Source organism: Protopterus annectens, chromosome 2.part2, assembly GCF_019279795.1.
Source record: "Protopterus annectens isolate FY-2018-M chromosome 2.part2, PAN1.0, whole genome shotgun sequence".
Classification (NCBI taxonomy): Eukaryota; Metazoa; Chordata; order Ceratodontiformes; family Protopteridae; genus Protopterus; species Protopterus annectens.
The window spans coordinates 1,022,590,866-1,022,607,299 of NC_056730.1; the positions used below are offsets into that span (position 1 = coordinate 1,022,590,866).

Genomic DNA, 16,434 nt, shown 5'->3' on the forward strand with positions numbered 1-16,434 from the left:
GGGAGTCTTGCAGAAGATACCTACGCTTCAAAGCAGGCTACGTGCACTATCAGTTCTCTGCACTGCCCTTTGTCTTATCTACTGCGCCCAGGGTATTCACAAAGTGCCTAGCTCCAGTCATTGCATTCTGCAGGCAAAGAAATATTCAAATATACTCATATCTGGACGATTGTCTAATTCATGCAGAAAGCCAGGACATACTTTTGAATCATCTTATCTTTGTTCAAAGGGTACTGACTTGTCTGGGGTACACCATAAACGAAAAGAAATCACACATGATACCCTGTCAACAAATTATATTCCTGGGAGCAAGCTTGAATACAACTTCCCAGATGCCTTTCCTCACGCCAGAAAAACAACTTACTTCAAAGTAATAACTACTAAAAAAAACTACTGTTGTCCACCCCGGCAGTAAAACTTGATAATAAAATCAAAACTTTAATAAAAAAGAATACAACATAAAACAACAAGTCCTCAGTCTTCCGATAAGTGCTTTTGGCAAATATGCCTTCCTCAGATCGATCTCCTCTGGCCCTGAATCAGTCTATTAATTTGCCTACTTTTTGCCCCGAATCCACAAAACAAAGGAGAGAATACTACACTCTTTGGACGTGCACAGACAATTAAGATTTTATTTGGATAGGACTAAACCTCTCAGAAAATCTGAACAGCTGCTAGTTGGCTTTTCTGCAGGGGCAGAGGAGAAGGCCATTTCAAAGCAAATAATTTCTAAATGGATAGCTCTCTGCATTCATTTCTGCTATAAGCACCATGGAAAACTTACACCACAAGGGATTAGCTCTCACTCCACAAGGGCTGCATATACCTCTACAGCCTTTCTCAGAGGAGTCCCTACCAGGGACATCCTAGAAGCTGCTACCTGGAGTTCTGTACATACCTTTACCAAGCATTACCACGTGCTTATTTTTTCTAAATTCAGAGCTTTTTTTGCAACTCATTTTTGCAGGGCTTAATAGCTGGCCCTAATGCTCTCTGACTTCCTCCTCCCTTCCTTAGCTTTGGTAATCAACTCAATTGTAATGACTGCAACAGTGAAACACGAAGAACATAGTACAGTCGCACGTAGGCTGTGGCAGACGTAGGATATAAAAGGGACGTATGCGTATGACCATCTTCAGAACTGCCACTGGTGAGAGCGCCATTCCATGCATCTGCAACTTCAGCGTTTTTCAGAAAAGTGCCCCGGTGGGGAAAATTCTCTCTACTGCTAATGTTCATTGTATTACACTGCTGCAGTCATTACACTTGGGTTATCCTGCCATCAGGCGGTCCCGCAGTCGGCCAGAGTTCCAAAATCCCATGGAAAATGGATGCTCTTTTGTTCAGCTGGAAAAACCTAAAAGTTTATGCCTTCCCGCCACTGCCTCTCCTTTCAAAGGTACTCCTAAAAGCCAGACAAGAAAAACCACAGATGATCCTGATTGCTCCAGACTGGCAACGCCAGCACTGGTACCCTATCTTAAGGATCTTAGCTCAAGGCCCACCATGGATTTTGCCTCAAATTCCACACCACCTGACTCAACAAAACAATCAGATCCTGCATAGTCAGCTCAAAACCCTAAACCTGGCTGCATGACAGATTCATTAGTCAAACAGGCAACATCTCTCTCTAAAGCTGTTATGGATGTCATTTTGGAGGCCAGGAGGCCTAGCACCAGGAAAGCTTTCTCAGAAAAATAGAAGAGATTCTGCGCCTGGAACCAGGCTCAAAGCCTTGACCCTCTTGTTCCAAACATTCCTCAAATTTTACAATACTTAACTGAGATGCTGGACAGAGACCTATCCTTCTCATCAATTAAGATCCACGCCTCTGCCATTTCAGCACATTACAACACGGATCCTCCTTTATTCTCTCATCCCTTGCTAAAGCAGTACCTCAGAGGGGCTAAAAACATAAGACTGCCCCGGAGAGCACCAACACCAACTTGGGACCTCAATTTAATTTTGGAAAAACTAACTCTGCCACCTTTTGAGCCAGCCAATACAGCTGATCTAAAATTTTTTATCATGGAAAACAGCTCTGCTCCTGGCAGTAACTTCAGCACGAAGAGTCTCAGAGCTACAGGCATTAATGGCAGTGGAACCTTTTATAATTTTTCATCAGGACAGGGTTTCTTTAAGGACAGACCCTACTTTTATGCCATAAGTGGTATCTAGTGTGGCTCTTAACCAAACCATCCATTTGCCAACTTTTTATCCAAACCACCAGAGTAAAGGGGAGAAACTTCTGCATTCTTTGGACATACACAGGCAGCTACGCTTCTACTTGACAAAACAAAAGCTTTCAGGAAAACTGAGCAACTGTTTGTAGCATATGCTGCAGGATCACAGGGCAAGGCTATCTCAATGCAGACTATATCCAAATGGATAGGACACTGTATTCGTTACTGCTACACACAGCATGGAAAATCAGTCCCAAATAACAGGCCACATTCCACCAGGGCAACAGCCACTTCAACAGCCTTTCTCAGAGGAATACCTACGAAGGAAATTATGGAGGCTGCAAATTGGAGTTCAGTGCATACCTTTACCAAGCATTACCACCTGCCACTTTACTCTAAATCCAGAGCAGGATTTGCCACTGCAGTTCTGCAGGGCCTCATAGCCAATCCTAACTCTCTATAGACCAGCCACCCAACCTTAGCTTTGGGATTCTACCCAAGTGCAATGACTGCAGCAGTGTAACACGATGAACATAGTACAGTTTTGTACCTACCATAAATGTAGATGTTAGAGTGTTCACACTGCTGCAGTCCAGGTTACCCTCCCTCCATCCGCTCTGAACTAGCTGGACTTATCTATACCTTTCTATCCTATACAACCTTTGTGGTGTATTTGCTTGTAACTGAAGGTATCGTTTTTATTTTATATGTATATTTTTTATTAGCAATATATATTGCCTACATACTTGGGGGCACCAGGCATCTGAGGCAAGAAAAACTGAAGAAAATGGCGTCGGATGCATCTTATATACCCCTGGCGCACTGACGTCAGGCAAGAAGCGACAGCAACCGACGCCGGACCAAGACTTTGGAACTCTGGCCGACTGCGGGACTGCCTGACAGCAGGATAACCCAAGTGTAATGACTGCAGCAGTGTGAACACTCGAACATCTACATTTATGGTAGGTGCAAAACTGTACTTTTTGGATACATCATCCAAGAAGGGCAGGTGCCAGTGAAGACAAATTCTACACAAGGACAGTCCTCTACAGTGTCCATTTTGCTTCAGGCCTAGCCATGACCATAAGTCCTGTAGCATTTGCCAGTCATTCATACCAGAGACCCTTAGAAGCAGGTTGCTTTCTCTTGCTGTCTATTTAGAGATCCAGTGGCTTAAATTGTTTAAGCACATGGAAGGTCCCTCTGTCTCTGACACCAAGCTGGTGAAGCACAAGGCCAAGAAACTTTGTCCTGTGGCTTCAGCTGCACCTCCACCATCAGACGCATCTCCGGAGGTGTTAGTCATCCTGGAGGCATGGCTGACTTCAGACACAGATTCACAGCCCGAGCCCAGTTGTGAGGCTGCCTTGACTGTGGCCCTGAGCACATCTGTGAAGATAGGACAGATGTCTGATAAGGATGTTGCGGCGAAACCTATGCTCATTATTACGATGGACCCCGGGGGGGAGGGTACCACAAACTCTGGTAAGGGAAGAAATCGAGCCACACTTTTGAATGCAGGCCTTCGTCCGGTCCTCCATTGCACAAGACTTTCTCCTGCCAAGAAAAAAAAAAAGCATTTGTCCCCTGCTAAAGAGGCCCATACAGATTAGCAAGCCTTTTCCCAAAGCTTGTTTCAGACCTTCATGGCATTCAAGCCACCTTCTCTTGCTCCTCCTCCTGCTCCCCTTCCTTTTCAGAAAAGGATTAGGAACACTGATATCTCTGATGATGAATCTTTGGATTACTCAACACAAATTCAGTCTCCTCAGGAATACATTTCTCCTGAGGATATCAGGTAGTGCTGATTCCCCTATGGAAGAGATTTCATTTGGTGAAACTCTTCTAGAAATGGGAGAACACTTAAGTGGGACACCACCTAAATTTCTGATGTCCAAATAAGATACTATAAACTTCTACAAGGTGATCTCCTTAGTCCCTCTGCAGTTCCAGCAGTGCATCCTGCATTTCTGGATGCCTTTCATAATGCCTCCCAAACCCGAGATATCCAGGCCGTGGCCCCCAAGAAGCCAGATCGCTTATACAAGGTTCCTGAGGATTGTAAATTCTTCTTTAGATGTCTGCTGCAGACCCAGCAGTCATTACTGTAGCTACCGGTAAACCATCTAGGAAGTTTCCTTCCACCAACCTTTCCCCATCAGACAGAGTAGAGCCCTTGAGCGACTTGGAAAAAAAGCCTATACTTCAGCCACTTTGGCTTTCAGAGCCATCACTTATTAGACACACATGACCAGGTACTCCTTAGAGCTTTTGTCTGAGGCATCAAGCACCATTTTAAAGCTTCCAGATTCTGAAGGTCCTTCTCTGTCTCGGGATCTTCCTCCCAAAAAGCAAGACACTCCCATTAAGTGCAGCTACGATGCCGAAGGAGACTTGTGCCATGGCAGCTGCTACTGGTTCAGTTCTCGGAAGATTTTTCTGGCTTAGGTTACAGCCCCTCCAGGATGACTTTAGTTCTAAATTAATGGATGCACCGTTAAATAATTCAGCCTTGTTTGGTCCAACAGCAGCTTCCCTGTTTAAGTCCCAACAGGAAAAAACTAAGGAACTTGAGGAGTTGAAACATCTTGGTTTCTCCTGTGCCCAGGTTTCATATGAATTTCCCATCTAAACCTGTATTCATCCACAGCTGCACTTGGCATGCCTCCTGCAAGACATTCATTGGCGGCAAGAGGCAACAGAAGCCAAGGGGTTCACAGGCACCCTCACACCAAAGGAATTCCTTTCCTGACAAAGCAAGGCGCCTGTGACTACTCTGCAGATGTCTCTCTCCTCTGTTACCCTTAAAGCATCACCCAAGACACTTGGGTTATTTCCATAGTCAAAAAAAGGATACTTCATGGTTTGGCAGCTGTCCCAGCTTTGGCAACAGGGCTCTGTTCAAAGGATTCATCAAACTGCAAGACGAAAAGGCTTTTATTCAAAAATGTTCCTAGTGCCCAGAAAGGATGGACCTTGGAGACCAATCCTTGATTTATCCCATCTTGGCACTTTCTTAAAGGTTCCTTCCTTTAGAATGTTGAAACTCCAAACTCTATTCCCTCTTATTCTTCCACAGGGGGATACAAGGCATCTCGAGATATAAAAGATGCTTACCTTCACATCCCCATTCACCCAAAGTTCAGGAAATTGTTAGGTTTTTCTGTGGATTCTTGGCATTTTTAATTCTTTGCCTTGCCCATTGGTCTTTCTGCAGATTTGAGGGTGTTCACAAAATGCCTAGCTCCAATGGTTGCAGCTTGCAGGCTTTTGGGTATTCTGATTTTGCAATACCTGGACGACCTGCTCTTACAGACCTTCAAATCCTCACCCACTAAAATCTGGAGACCACCATTTTCCTCATTAAACTGGGATTCACCGTCAACTTCAGGAAGTCGGTCCTCACCCCTTCACAAGACCACATTTTTCTGGGTTGTTGAATCCAGACAGACATGATGAGAGTGTCACTTCCACCTTAAAAGGTGCAGGACCTTTGGTCCTTCTTTCACTCCCTTCTCCCCTTGAATCTCATCATGGCCAGGGAGTTCCTCAGGGTGTTGGGATTCATGGCTTCAACCATTCCCATGGTGCTAGTGGCAAAATTCCCCATGAGGAAATTCCAGTGGTTCTTCAGATCTGTGTGGGCCCAGCATTCTCACCCACTAGAGTACAAAGTCCCCATTATTCCTTGTCTAAAGAGAAGATCAAACAGCCCTAAATCCAGGACTACCTCTGCACCCTCACCCCAGTCCTAAAACTCCACACAGATGCATCCGACATGGGCTTGGGAGTGGCCTTGGGTAGATTTACACTTCAGGGAGTTTGGTCTCCCTCCCAGAAAATGGAACACATCAACATCAGGGACATGTGAGCATTGCTCCTAGCTCTACAAGCATTTCACACACTTTTTTTGCCCAGGCCCTCTCATATTGTTCATAGGCAACATGGCAGTCCTTTGGTATGTGAAGAACTGGGGACTGAGACCAGATCTCATCTCCTTTGCAGGTTGACTCTTCTGATAAGGGAATTTCTTACCCAATACACGACTATTCAGGCGGTATACATTCCATCCAACCAGAACTTTTAAGGAGGTCCTTGACTCAATCTCATGAATGGCTGCTCATAGGGATGTGTTCTTGGGTGTAGTCCACCAATGGGGTATTCCTCAAATAGATTTATTTGCTTCTTCCCTGAACAGACAGCTTCCAAAATTTTGTGCTAGTCTCATAAATCCCCTGGTTTGGAAAGTAGATGCCCTCTCCTTTTCTTGGAAGGGGATGTTTCTGTATGCATTCCATCCCCTTCCTCTAATCACAAAGGTCCTGTTCATGATTTGACAGGATCAACCAAACATCTTGCGACTCCCTTTTGGCCAAGATAGCACTGGCCACCCCCTTCTGCATTTAGCCAAGGGCAGTCACTGCACCCACAGAGTGGACTTTTCTCGCACAAAACAAAGGATCCCTGATGCATCCACACCTGTCAATGCTATAGCTGACACTGTGGGTGACAGGCTTCTAATTCCTCTGACACCTGTTCTCTGAGGACATGCTCAGGGTTTTGCAGGCGACCAGAAAACCCAATACTAGAAAGTCTTACATTTCCAAATGGGAAAGATTTTCACTCTGGTGTCTCTCTAAGAAGCAAGGTACACTTGACAGTGGGCATACCAGTGGATGTCCTTTTGTTCATCTGTTGCAGTATTCTTTACATGAGGGAGTTGCACACCCAGGAGACCAGACTTTGGCCAGGATACCAAAGTTTCTTACTATTGTAGGGTGTGGTACATCTCACGTAGGCAGCTGTTGGCTTCACCTGCACCCCCTACCCCTGGTCTTGAGGACAGGGTATCCCTGAGGACAAATACTTTAATGCCCAAAGTGGTTAGTTATCCCTTAACCAGTCCATTCCATTTACCCACCTTCTTTCCTTCTTCCCAAACCCCAGTGAGAAGATATTGCACTCCTTAGATGTACATAGACCACTTAGATTTTATCTGGATAAAAATCTATCAGGAAAATCTCATCAGCTGTTTATGAACTTTCATCCCAGTAATCTGGGTTTACCCGTTTTCAAGCATTTTCTTCTTGGAGTTCTAATACTATTTCTCAGTTACATGCTCCATGGAAAGAGCTTGTCTTCACCTGTAAAGGTCCATTCTACCAGAGTTGTGGATTCCTCTAAGGTATTCTTCAAGGGCTTGGATAACGGTGCCGTCTTTGAAGCCGTCACCTGGTCTTCTGTGTATTCCTGTACTAAACATTACAAACTGGATGTTATCTCCGTATCCAGAGCTGGATTTGCTAAAGCCATTTTACATGGCTTCATTGAGAGCTGCTCTGCTCTACCCTCTCTCCCTTCTTGAGCTTTGGCACTCTCCCTCAGGTTATGAATACTGCAGGAAGTGAATAGAAGAACATAGAATAGTTGTGTAAAATCTTACCATAACCGTAATGTCCTCTTCACAGCTGCAGTATTTTATCCATCCCACCCCCACTCCCTCTGTCTGTTTGGCTCGGATGCACTAATGATACAAATCCTTAGTCTGGCATTCCTCCTGGGGCATTCGGTTCTGAGGGTGGTACATGCCTACCTCACTTTTATGGCCTACATCTGACTGCAGCCTAAGTCCGACGTATAGCGTACCCTTTATTACAAGACTTTTGCATACTAGCCAGCTTCGGGTCACCTTCTGGCGAAGATCCCTCAAGTTATGAATACTGCAGCAGTGAAGAGGAGGACATCCATGGTTATGGTAGTTGTGCGTCAGGGCTGGCAACACTGCACATAAAAATCTACTGCCAGTCATTAGCAGACCGGAGTTCCGCTGTGGCGACCCCTAACCGGGAAAAAACAAAAGACACAACAGCAACATTATTTCTCTTTAACAAGCCTCATGCTTGGGTTGTGTATTAGTTATCTCCTTCAGGCATCCCAGGCATGCAGAGACTGCCTGGGTTACCCGTGTGTCCCGGTTTGAGGTTAGTGTGGTTTCGGTAACAGTTCATGTTGCAATTTTGCTTGCCCTGCAGTGTACAGCATGTACTACCTGCAGTACAGCATGTACTACCTTCTGTTGCTGTTTGAGCAAATATGGAGGGCATGTGCAGGGAAGGGATCATGGCCCTACCACAGCATTACAGAATCTGTGCTACTTTTGAAATTTGTCTGGAAAGAAAGTTAATTTGCAGCTAATCACCTTTTTATTCTTAATGTACAGCAGCAGTCATTTTATTCAGACATCTGCATTTTTATTGATACTGACCAGCTGTACCTTCTGCTTGCTACAGAGGCCTGTAGAAGATCAGAAGCTGAGTTTTTCCTCTGCAAAATGGGAATTGCACCTAAATTTAAGTGTAGTCTTTTGATTTTTGGGATAGATGTGTTCATTTGTAACCACTGACAGCAGCTGTTTGTATAATAAGAAACGCCACACGGATGATAAATGTTCTGAAAAGTCATCCTTCAACTATAAAACAGTAAAATACAGGTGGTAGACTGAATATTGTACTATTTTTCATTAGCCTTTCCAAAAAGGAAGCTAGGAAGAATAGCATTTTGAGGTTTGTTACTGCATACAGTGAGACTATAGTGTTTGCTGAACAGTAGTAAGATTGCTATCTTTGAATAGCAGCATTCCCTTTAATACAGTTGTGTTCTAAAGCTGTGTGTTTTCTTCCTTAAACTTTTTAGATGATTCTCCACCAGCAGAGCGAGAGCCAGGCGAGGTAGTTGACAGCCTGGTGGGTAAACAAGTGGAATATGCCAAAGAAGATGGCTCAAAAAGGACTGGCATGGTCATTCATCAAGTTGAAGCTAAACCATCTGTCTATTTTATCAAGTTTGATGATGATTTCCATATTTACGTCTATGATTTGGTAAAAACATCTTAGACTGTCCTAAACTTTGCCAAATTGCGGAACTATTCAGTGTACAATTTTGTTGACAGATGAAGAGAGACTTGCCTGCTTCTTAGCATTCTGAAAGTCTGAGTGTCCCTGCGAGCCCACAATCTCTGCCAGAAAAACAGTTTTTGGTTCTGCACAGTGTCTGATTTTTGTAAATGTGTGACACACTTTTTTTGAAGAAACTGTTCTCCAGGGTTTCCCAAAGGGAGAGGACAAAGAGATTCACAAGATCTAAGGCTGTGTGGAAAAGCTGAGAATGATGTACAGTTTTCAGCTGCTTAAATTTTAAACATTGTAAACTTCTAAAGCTGTCATTGCTTGCTGTTTTATTTTTATGCCTTTATTTTCACCAATAAGTTCTGAAGACACCAGTCCATGCACTGTTGCTTTGCAGTATCTGGTTGAGAATCCACACAGTGCATCTCTGTGCGGTAGGAAACTGTAGTCAAGACTTGCTTAGTAGCATCCTTAAAATATATCCCAAAGGAAGGGGTGTTGTATACAGCCACTAAAACTATGTCCAAACAGATGTTTTAAAGAGAACTATCGCCACCTTATTTCCTTTCGTAGTCAGATAAAATACTGTACAAGATGTTCATCTTCTTTTCGAATGCAAAATATTAATGGTATGCAGAGATGCACATGAGCATAGTCTTTTTTTTTGTGATGGACCTTGAAGTTGAAGTGTGTGAACCCTTTGGATTGGTACAAATCGCTTTTTTTATAATCCCAAGCTCATGTGCCACTTCCAATTTTCAAAGAATTATAATTGGTCTAGGTTAACTTACTTTGAGTTGTAGTTAGACCATGGAGTATTAGTTCTAAACCTGTAATGCTTGTTCTTGTTTTGACTCTGTTGCGCTTTGTTTACAATGTTGCCTGTTAGCCTGAAAATGTGACAAGCTGTGGCCAGGTAGGAGTTAACCACTTAATTACATCAGTAAATGTTTGTTCTAGGTTGAGCTTTTTTTTTTTAGCAGGCACAATCTGTTCATTATGGGGAGAAGCCTTAGAATGCCTTATAATGAAGCCCTTTGGGATGCCCTAGAATTTTAGTCATTTTATCTTCCCTTAGAGTAAAAACTTTTGTTGCCTAGTAATGTAAGATTCTCCTCTTTATTTGCAGATGTGCTTTGTTAGAAAAAATGCAGTGTTAACATCTTAAAATGTCTGCGAAGGTTGATATACGAATTTACATGATCAGAGCATTGTCTTTGGAATGGAAGGAGATATAGAAGCTCATTCCCCATTTGCTTTGTAATAGTTTGAATTTATACTACAAAGTCAGACATGCCACATTTCTCTGATGCTGGTAAAGGATTGGAGTCCCATAATTGTTTGCATTTGTGTGTGTATATATTTAGAGGGGGAGAAGTTGGTGATTTTAAATGTTCTGGGCAGTTTCCTATGAATGTTTTTTTTTTTGAGACTTCTGTTCCTTTGTCAGTGGCATATTTTAATCTTACTGTAGGAGATGATCTCCAGCATTCCAGAGTAATACCACAGGCAGTTCATTTGTTGAAGCCCAACAGATGTATTAAAAAAGTCTGAACATTAATGAAAGTAATGGGCATATTGTTTCCCAGAAACTGGAATTGCTGCTGCAGTCTGTAGAGAAGGAAGAATTTAACACCTGCAGTCCTGCCTGAACGTTAATGAAAGTAATGGGCATATTGTTTCCCAGAAACTGGAATTGCTGCTGCAGTCTGTAGAGAAGGAAGAATTTAACACCTGCAGTCCTGCCTTTGCACTCGTGCAGCACATACTGTTAAAGCTCTGTCAAACCATTCAGGCAATTGTCGCATCATTAGTCATTTCTTCATTGTACTAATTGGGTTTTCACATTTTAATGTATGGATCTCGGAACAGTTCCTCATTGGATTTAAAATTTGTACCCATCAAGAAGTATTTTGCAGTTTTAAGGTTAAATGATGCTATATTGTTTCTGCTTTACTTCATTTTGGTTGCAATTTTCTTGGCATGGTGTATCATCTGAATTTTATTTATTTTTCCTTTTTTATTGCTTGCAGTTTTTGAAGTAACCTACTGTACTGGCAGAATTTTCAGAAGGTTAAGTTCTGGTTTTGTGGTGCTGAGTTGAGCACAGAACATTTTGGAATGCAGTAATTCAATTGAATCTAACTGCAATCACTACAGCAAACATTTAATCACAGCTTTGAAGCCTGTAATCTTCACTTTATAAAGGTGAAGTTGTTAGCGCTCATTGGAGGAGGAATGAACCTTTAGCCTTGCAAATTAAAAGGTTATGGGGCACTGTTACAGCAGATTTCAGTATGTTGAAATAACCTTTATTGTGGGTTGTCCTCAGAGATGTCTTTTTTGTTTTTAGTTTCTCCCTTTGTCAATGTTATCTGATTCATGTTTTAGCCTTAAGGCCTGTGCCTCATTTATGTTTTTGACTGGTAACTGAAACTCACCATATAAATACTGTTTATAAAGTTTATTTACATTGCTACTAATGCAGTATCTGCAGTGTTTTGTCTGTCTTGGGTAGCCAAAGGCAGGTTGTCCTCTATTTTAGAAAATAAGCTTCACAGTGCTCAGTTCAAGTACTGAATTCAGAAAATCATAAATGTTCCTTGTGTTTTTGAACAAAGTGAGCAGATTTGCATCAGTGTGTTTGCATCCAGCAGATCTGTAAAGTGTTTTCTATTGACTCTTAAGAGTTCTGCATGTAAATCTTAAAATTGAGCCTGGCTCCGTGAGCCCAAGTTAGTGTTCATTGTGTTTTTGAATGAAGGTTGTATCACAGTTGTAGGCAGTGTTTTCTGTAATGTCAAATTAGAGTTGAAAAGTTTTGTTCTGTATGTAGGATTCAACATTTCTGTAATGTGACCTTCCTATTCATTACAAGGCAGTTATAGTGGTAGCTAGGTCATATTCCCTTCAACTTAGGAAAGTGGGAAACCAGAAAATATTATGTTGCTCTCATTCACTTGCCCACTTTTTGCAGTCCTTTTTGTGGTCGATCCATTCTTTGCTTTTTTTTTTTTTTTTTTTTTTTAAACTCCGCCATTGTGTTTTGCATTTTGTACTGTGATAGTCTGTTCCACCATACACTGATCACTCCCATCCAAGAGTTATTTAACCTTCCTTCCAGAAATTGCTTCCAATTCTTTTGTACCTTTTCATAATTGTTTGAGAGACTATTGCTCCTTTTGAGTTATTAAATTCTGTTAGGCAGCACAATGCGCATCTTTCTCTCCATGTTGTCTTCCAGTGTAGAGTTTATGTACCAGTTTCTCCTTTGATCTGCAGTATCCAGCTGCACCCTGATGTCTGTCTTAGCTTTCTTAAAGAATTGAGATGTTTTGTATTTGACAGACTAAGAAGACTATGTTTCATGTTTGCATACTTGTTTTGGTGAGCATGAGGAAGGGTTTTGGTAAGAACCACTGTATTTTGCCTGAAATTGTTGGCGCGAGGCATAACGCAGGGACTCTTACAATCCTGCACGATTTAGCAATGAGTATGTGTAAGTTATCCAAAATTGTCAGGAAGAAATGGTAGTTCTCATTTCTGCTTTGTGGTCATTGTGTTTTAGGAATGCACTAGTATTTGGCGAACCTGGACCTGCAGTGCATTTTTTTAATATAATATATATATGCATTTTGTTCAATTTTACATCTTCAAAGCCGCATTGTCCAGCTGTGAAATTTCCATTTACATTCCCTGTCCTTGTGTTTCAGGCTTTAGGGGTTAAGCTCACAATCCAGATCTGCATGCAGTGCTCACATTACCTTTTTACCTTGGTGGCAAAATGTTGGTTCCTTGTTGTAGGGGGTTCAACATTACTTTCTAAATGATCATGAGAGCTCGGACAACATAAGCTTTTGTATCTGTGGATAAAAATTTATTGGCCTTTCTCATTTACCTACTGTAGTATTGTACTGTTCGTGATGTCTGGCTGCCATGTCAATAAATAAGACGCTCCTAAAAGCAGATCGTTCTTTTTGCATGCTTAGAAAGTAGTGTGTTCTATGTAACAAATTAAAGTTGCATGTTATACTGTTTTGTTTTCTCATTTTAGTTAACATTCTTTGTATATTTGCTTCTTGTGCTGTTCTAAATGATTGTCAATAGGACTTAATGCACTGGTGACGCAAACATAGTGCCAACTGAAGGTAATTTTCCAGTGATGTATGTCATGCAGCATTTGAGGGACCAACATTCTGTTTTAACCACTGCAGCTGAACCCACAACTGTCCTTTCCGATTAACAAAAAAGCAGTTGGGCCAAACAGTGAAGAGTACTAAAAATTGAGGGATGTTGAAGGTTATTTTACAGTAAAATAAATAACTTGCATAATAGCCCCACTTAAAGTGCTGCTTAAAATGTTGGGTTTCAGAGATGTGCATATTTTAGTCTTGTAGATTTTGAGGGAACAAATAAACACAGTGTTTGGTTCCTCTTGGATGCTGTAGCCTTTTTTGTATTTCACATCATGGTGCAGTCTGATGGTTCTTGGTATGTGTGTAGTTCAGAGGTCTTCATGTTCACTTTTTAAACCTAGGTAAAAGTTCTTCAGCTTTAGATATTTGTTTAATTTCCAGCAATGTAGATAGTTGTTCTTTGCATTTAGAAGTATAAACACTTTAAAAATCTGTTAATTCTGTAAGTAATTTTTATAATTATGATGTAACTCTTATCCTTAAGACCATTCAAAATAAACTCTTTATGTGCATATTGAGTCTTTCAAGTATGTTGCAGTGTAAAAAGCTAATATGGGAAAATGTATGTAATTTTCTGGTTTATAGTAAAATAATTTGATTTTTATATGAATTTAAGTCATATTTCTGAGTAGGAGTCTAGCACAGGGATATCATTGCTTTCTGTTTTGGCCTGCTCAAAACCTGATCAGTCTCTTGGTACCAGATTGTAACAGTGTACTACAGACTTTAATTTTATCAGTTCTTGATGTGCAAGCTTACATAAAAATGTTGGGATTTAATATTGGAGACACTCTTCAGTGTGTCTACAAAATGGTTTAATTTTTATTGTGACCTTTTTTCCAAGTTCCATTGGTTAGCATGCACGTGCTGTGATATGACCCATTCTGCACTAGGTAAACTGTAACTTTCGAGTCCACCAGTTCTTTTTTGCTGCTGTCAGTTTGGTTTGTGATCTTGTCATGGCATGGAAATGTTCCAGGTTTTTAATGCTAAAAGCACCCAGCGCATTTTAAGTGTTACTAGTAAACTTTTGCAGAAGTAATTCTTGAGATCCATGTCTGCAGAAGCCTAGAGATCAGCTAGAATACCAGACCTGTCAACCCAACCCACCTTGCAGCCCAGAGGACTCCTGTCTTTTTAACGTTAGGATGTTAGTGACAGAGTAGTTGGCCAGCACCTTCATTTAGGCCCTCAGACATGTCCAGTTGTGGCCTAGTCCAGTGGAAAAGGGGTTGAATGAGGGCATTTAGGAAATCTAAACAAGGGGTGGGCAAAGGAAAATATGGTACCCACTCCAATTCAAGGGTATTGATCAAGGGGTGATGGGGAAGAGAACACTGGTGTACTGTAGCATTGGATATATTTGGACATCAGTGGTTATAAGTTCCTAGTACAACTGTACAAAGATGTTCATCGTGCATACAGCTGCAGTCATAACAGATGGGTTTTCCTGCCGTCAGGCGGGACCTCGGTCGGCTGAATTCCAAAGTCTAGGTCCGGCGTCGGTTGTCGTCGCTTCTTCCCTGACGTCAGTGCGACAGGGGTATAAAAGAACCAGTCAACGCCATTTTCTTCAGTCTTTCTTGCCGCGCGGTGCCCGAAGCAGAAGCAGTTCAAGTGCCGGTCGGCCAGCTCCTGAGATTACGAATATTTTGCAACCAAAGTCTTCTTGAAAGCTAAGTACCCCGTTGGGGAAACTTTTCTTGCCTCAGACCGATGTCAGACAAAGTTAATTGCATTTCATGTGGGAAGCAAATACCGCATAAGGATTTTCATTCCCTCTGCATTCCTTGCTTAAGCCCAGACCACGACATCTCGGCCTGTCGTTTTTGTGCTACATTCAACAGACGCACCATTAAGCGTCGGGCGGAGTTCGCCCAACACTTTTGGCAAAAAATTTAATTACATTATGTCGTCGGATACTCCGACTCCAGTTTTGAGTAAAAGACGCAAAGATAAGGACCGACATACTAGGTCCGCGACTTCTACCGACACCACGCCAAAGCCGACTACAGGTGGTCCGGTTCTCAGTGAGGTGCCTACGTAGCCCCTGACTACCGATGACACTTCATTGGCGGTGTCTACTGTACCCGAAGTCGCAGGCTCTTCAGCCCACACCCCGACTACCGATACCAAAGCCACTCTTGGCGGTGAAACTCAGAGTTTAGACAGGTCTGCCACCTCTCAAGGTGTCTTCAGGCCTTCCTCTTCTTTTTCCATCAAGGCTTTCACTAAGTCTAAAGCAGCCATGCATACTAAGAGACAAGCTCCACAGGGCCCTTTTCAAGGCCCCATGCCTAAAAAACAGATGCTCAAAATGGCTGAGGATTTGATTACTCTTATCAGGGGTTCTCAACCCCCCCCCGGACAAAAGGCCCAGAGTGGAGGAAGAATCCCCCTCCTCGGACCAGGCCTCCATTATTTCAGAGCATTCTGATCACCAGAAACATTCATACTCCCCTTTTGAGGATTCTGATGCAGAGGAGTCCATTCCCTCTGTCTCCCCCCCCCCCCTTGAGGATTACTCTTTTGGGGAAACCTTGCATACCTTGAAGGAACACTTCCACTGGGAAGGCCAAGAGTACTCATTGCTCCCTCAGCACAGGCCTCTGGCTATACCTCCTGTCTTAGACATTCTAGATGATGTGTATTCGGAGGCCTGCCTTAACCCCAGACTCTTTACCTCCAGCCCCAGTCAAGCCTGACAGGTATTACCAGGTTCCTGACTCACATCAATTCCTATACAAAAGCCATGCAGCTGACCCAGAAACTATCTCACAGGGCCCCGAGGGAATTAAGGCCTCCACTGCTAAAAATCCATTGCCTTCAGAAAGAGATTCCAGAGCTTTAGAAAGGTGGGGGGAAAAGGTATACACCTCGGCCACCTTAACCATGAGGGCATTAAACTGCCAGTTCCATATGTTAAAGTACCAACAGTTTCTGTTATCACAGTTGAGAAGCAAAATGTCACAACCTGAACAACCAGACTTGAAGGAGTTGCAGGATTTGATGCATAGTGCAGAACAAGTGGGTAAACATACCTTGCAATGTGGTTTTGATGCTTTAGAGGCCTCCTGTAGAGCTGCTGTTACAGGATCAGTCATACGTAGACATGCCTGGCTCAAAGATCAAACCTTACCAGATCATGTC

At 42.5% G+C, this 16,434-nt stretch overlaps 1 protein-coding gene across 2 annotated transcripts in view; it reads left to right on the forward strand.

The window, feature by feature from the left end:
* The window catches only part of SPIN1 (spindlin 1), a 1,077,469-nt gene extending 1,063,673 nt beyond the window's left edge, over positions 1–13,796 (forward strand). For both annotated transcript variants that reach the window (XM_044064286.1, XM_044064285.1), the window contains one exon: positions 8,877–13,796. In XM_044064286.1, coding sequence (XP_043920221.1) covers positions 8,877–9,076 — 200 coding nt within the window. In that variant the 3' untranslated portion in view covers positions 9,077–13,796. The remainder of the gene's footprint in view (positions 1–8,876) is intronic.
* Positions 13,797–16,434: the final 2,638 nt, after the last annotated feature.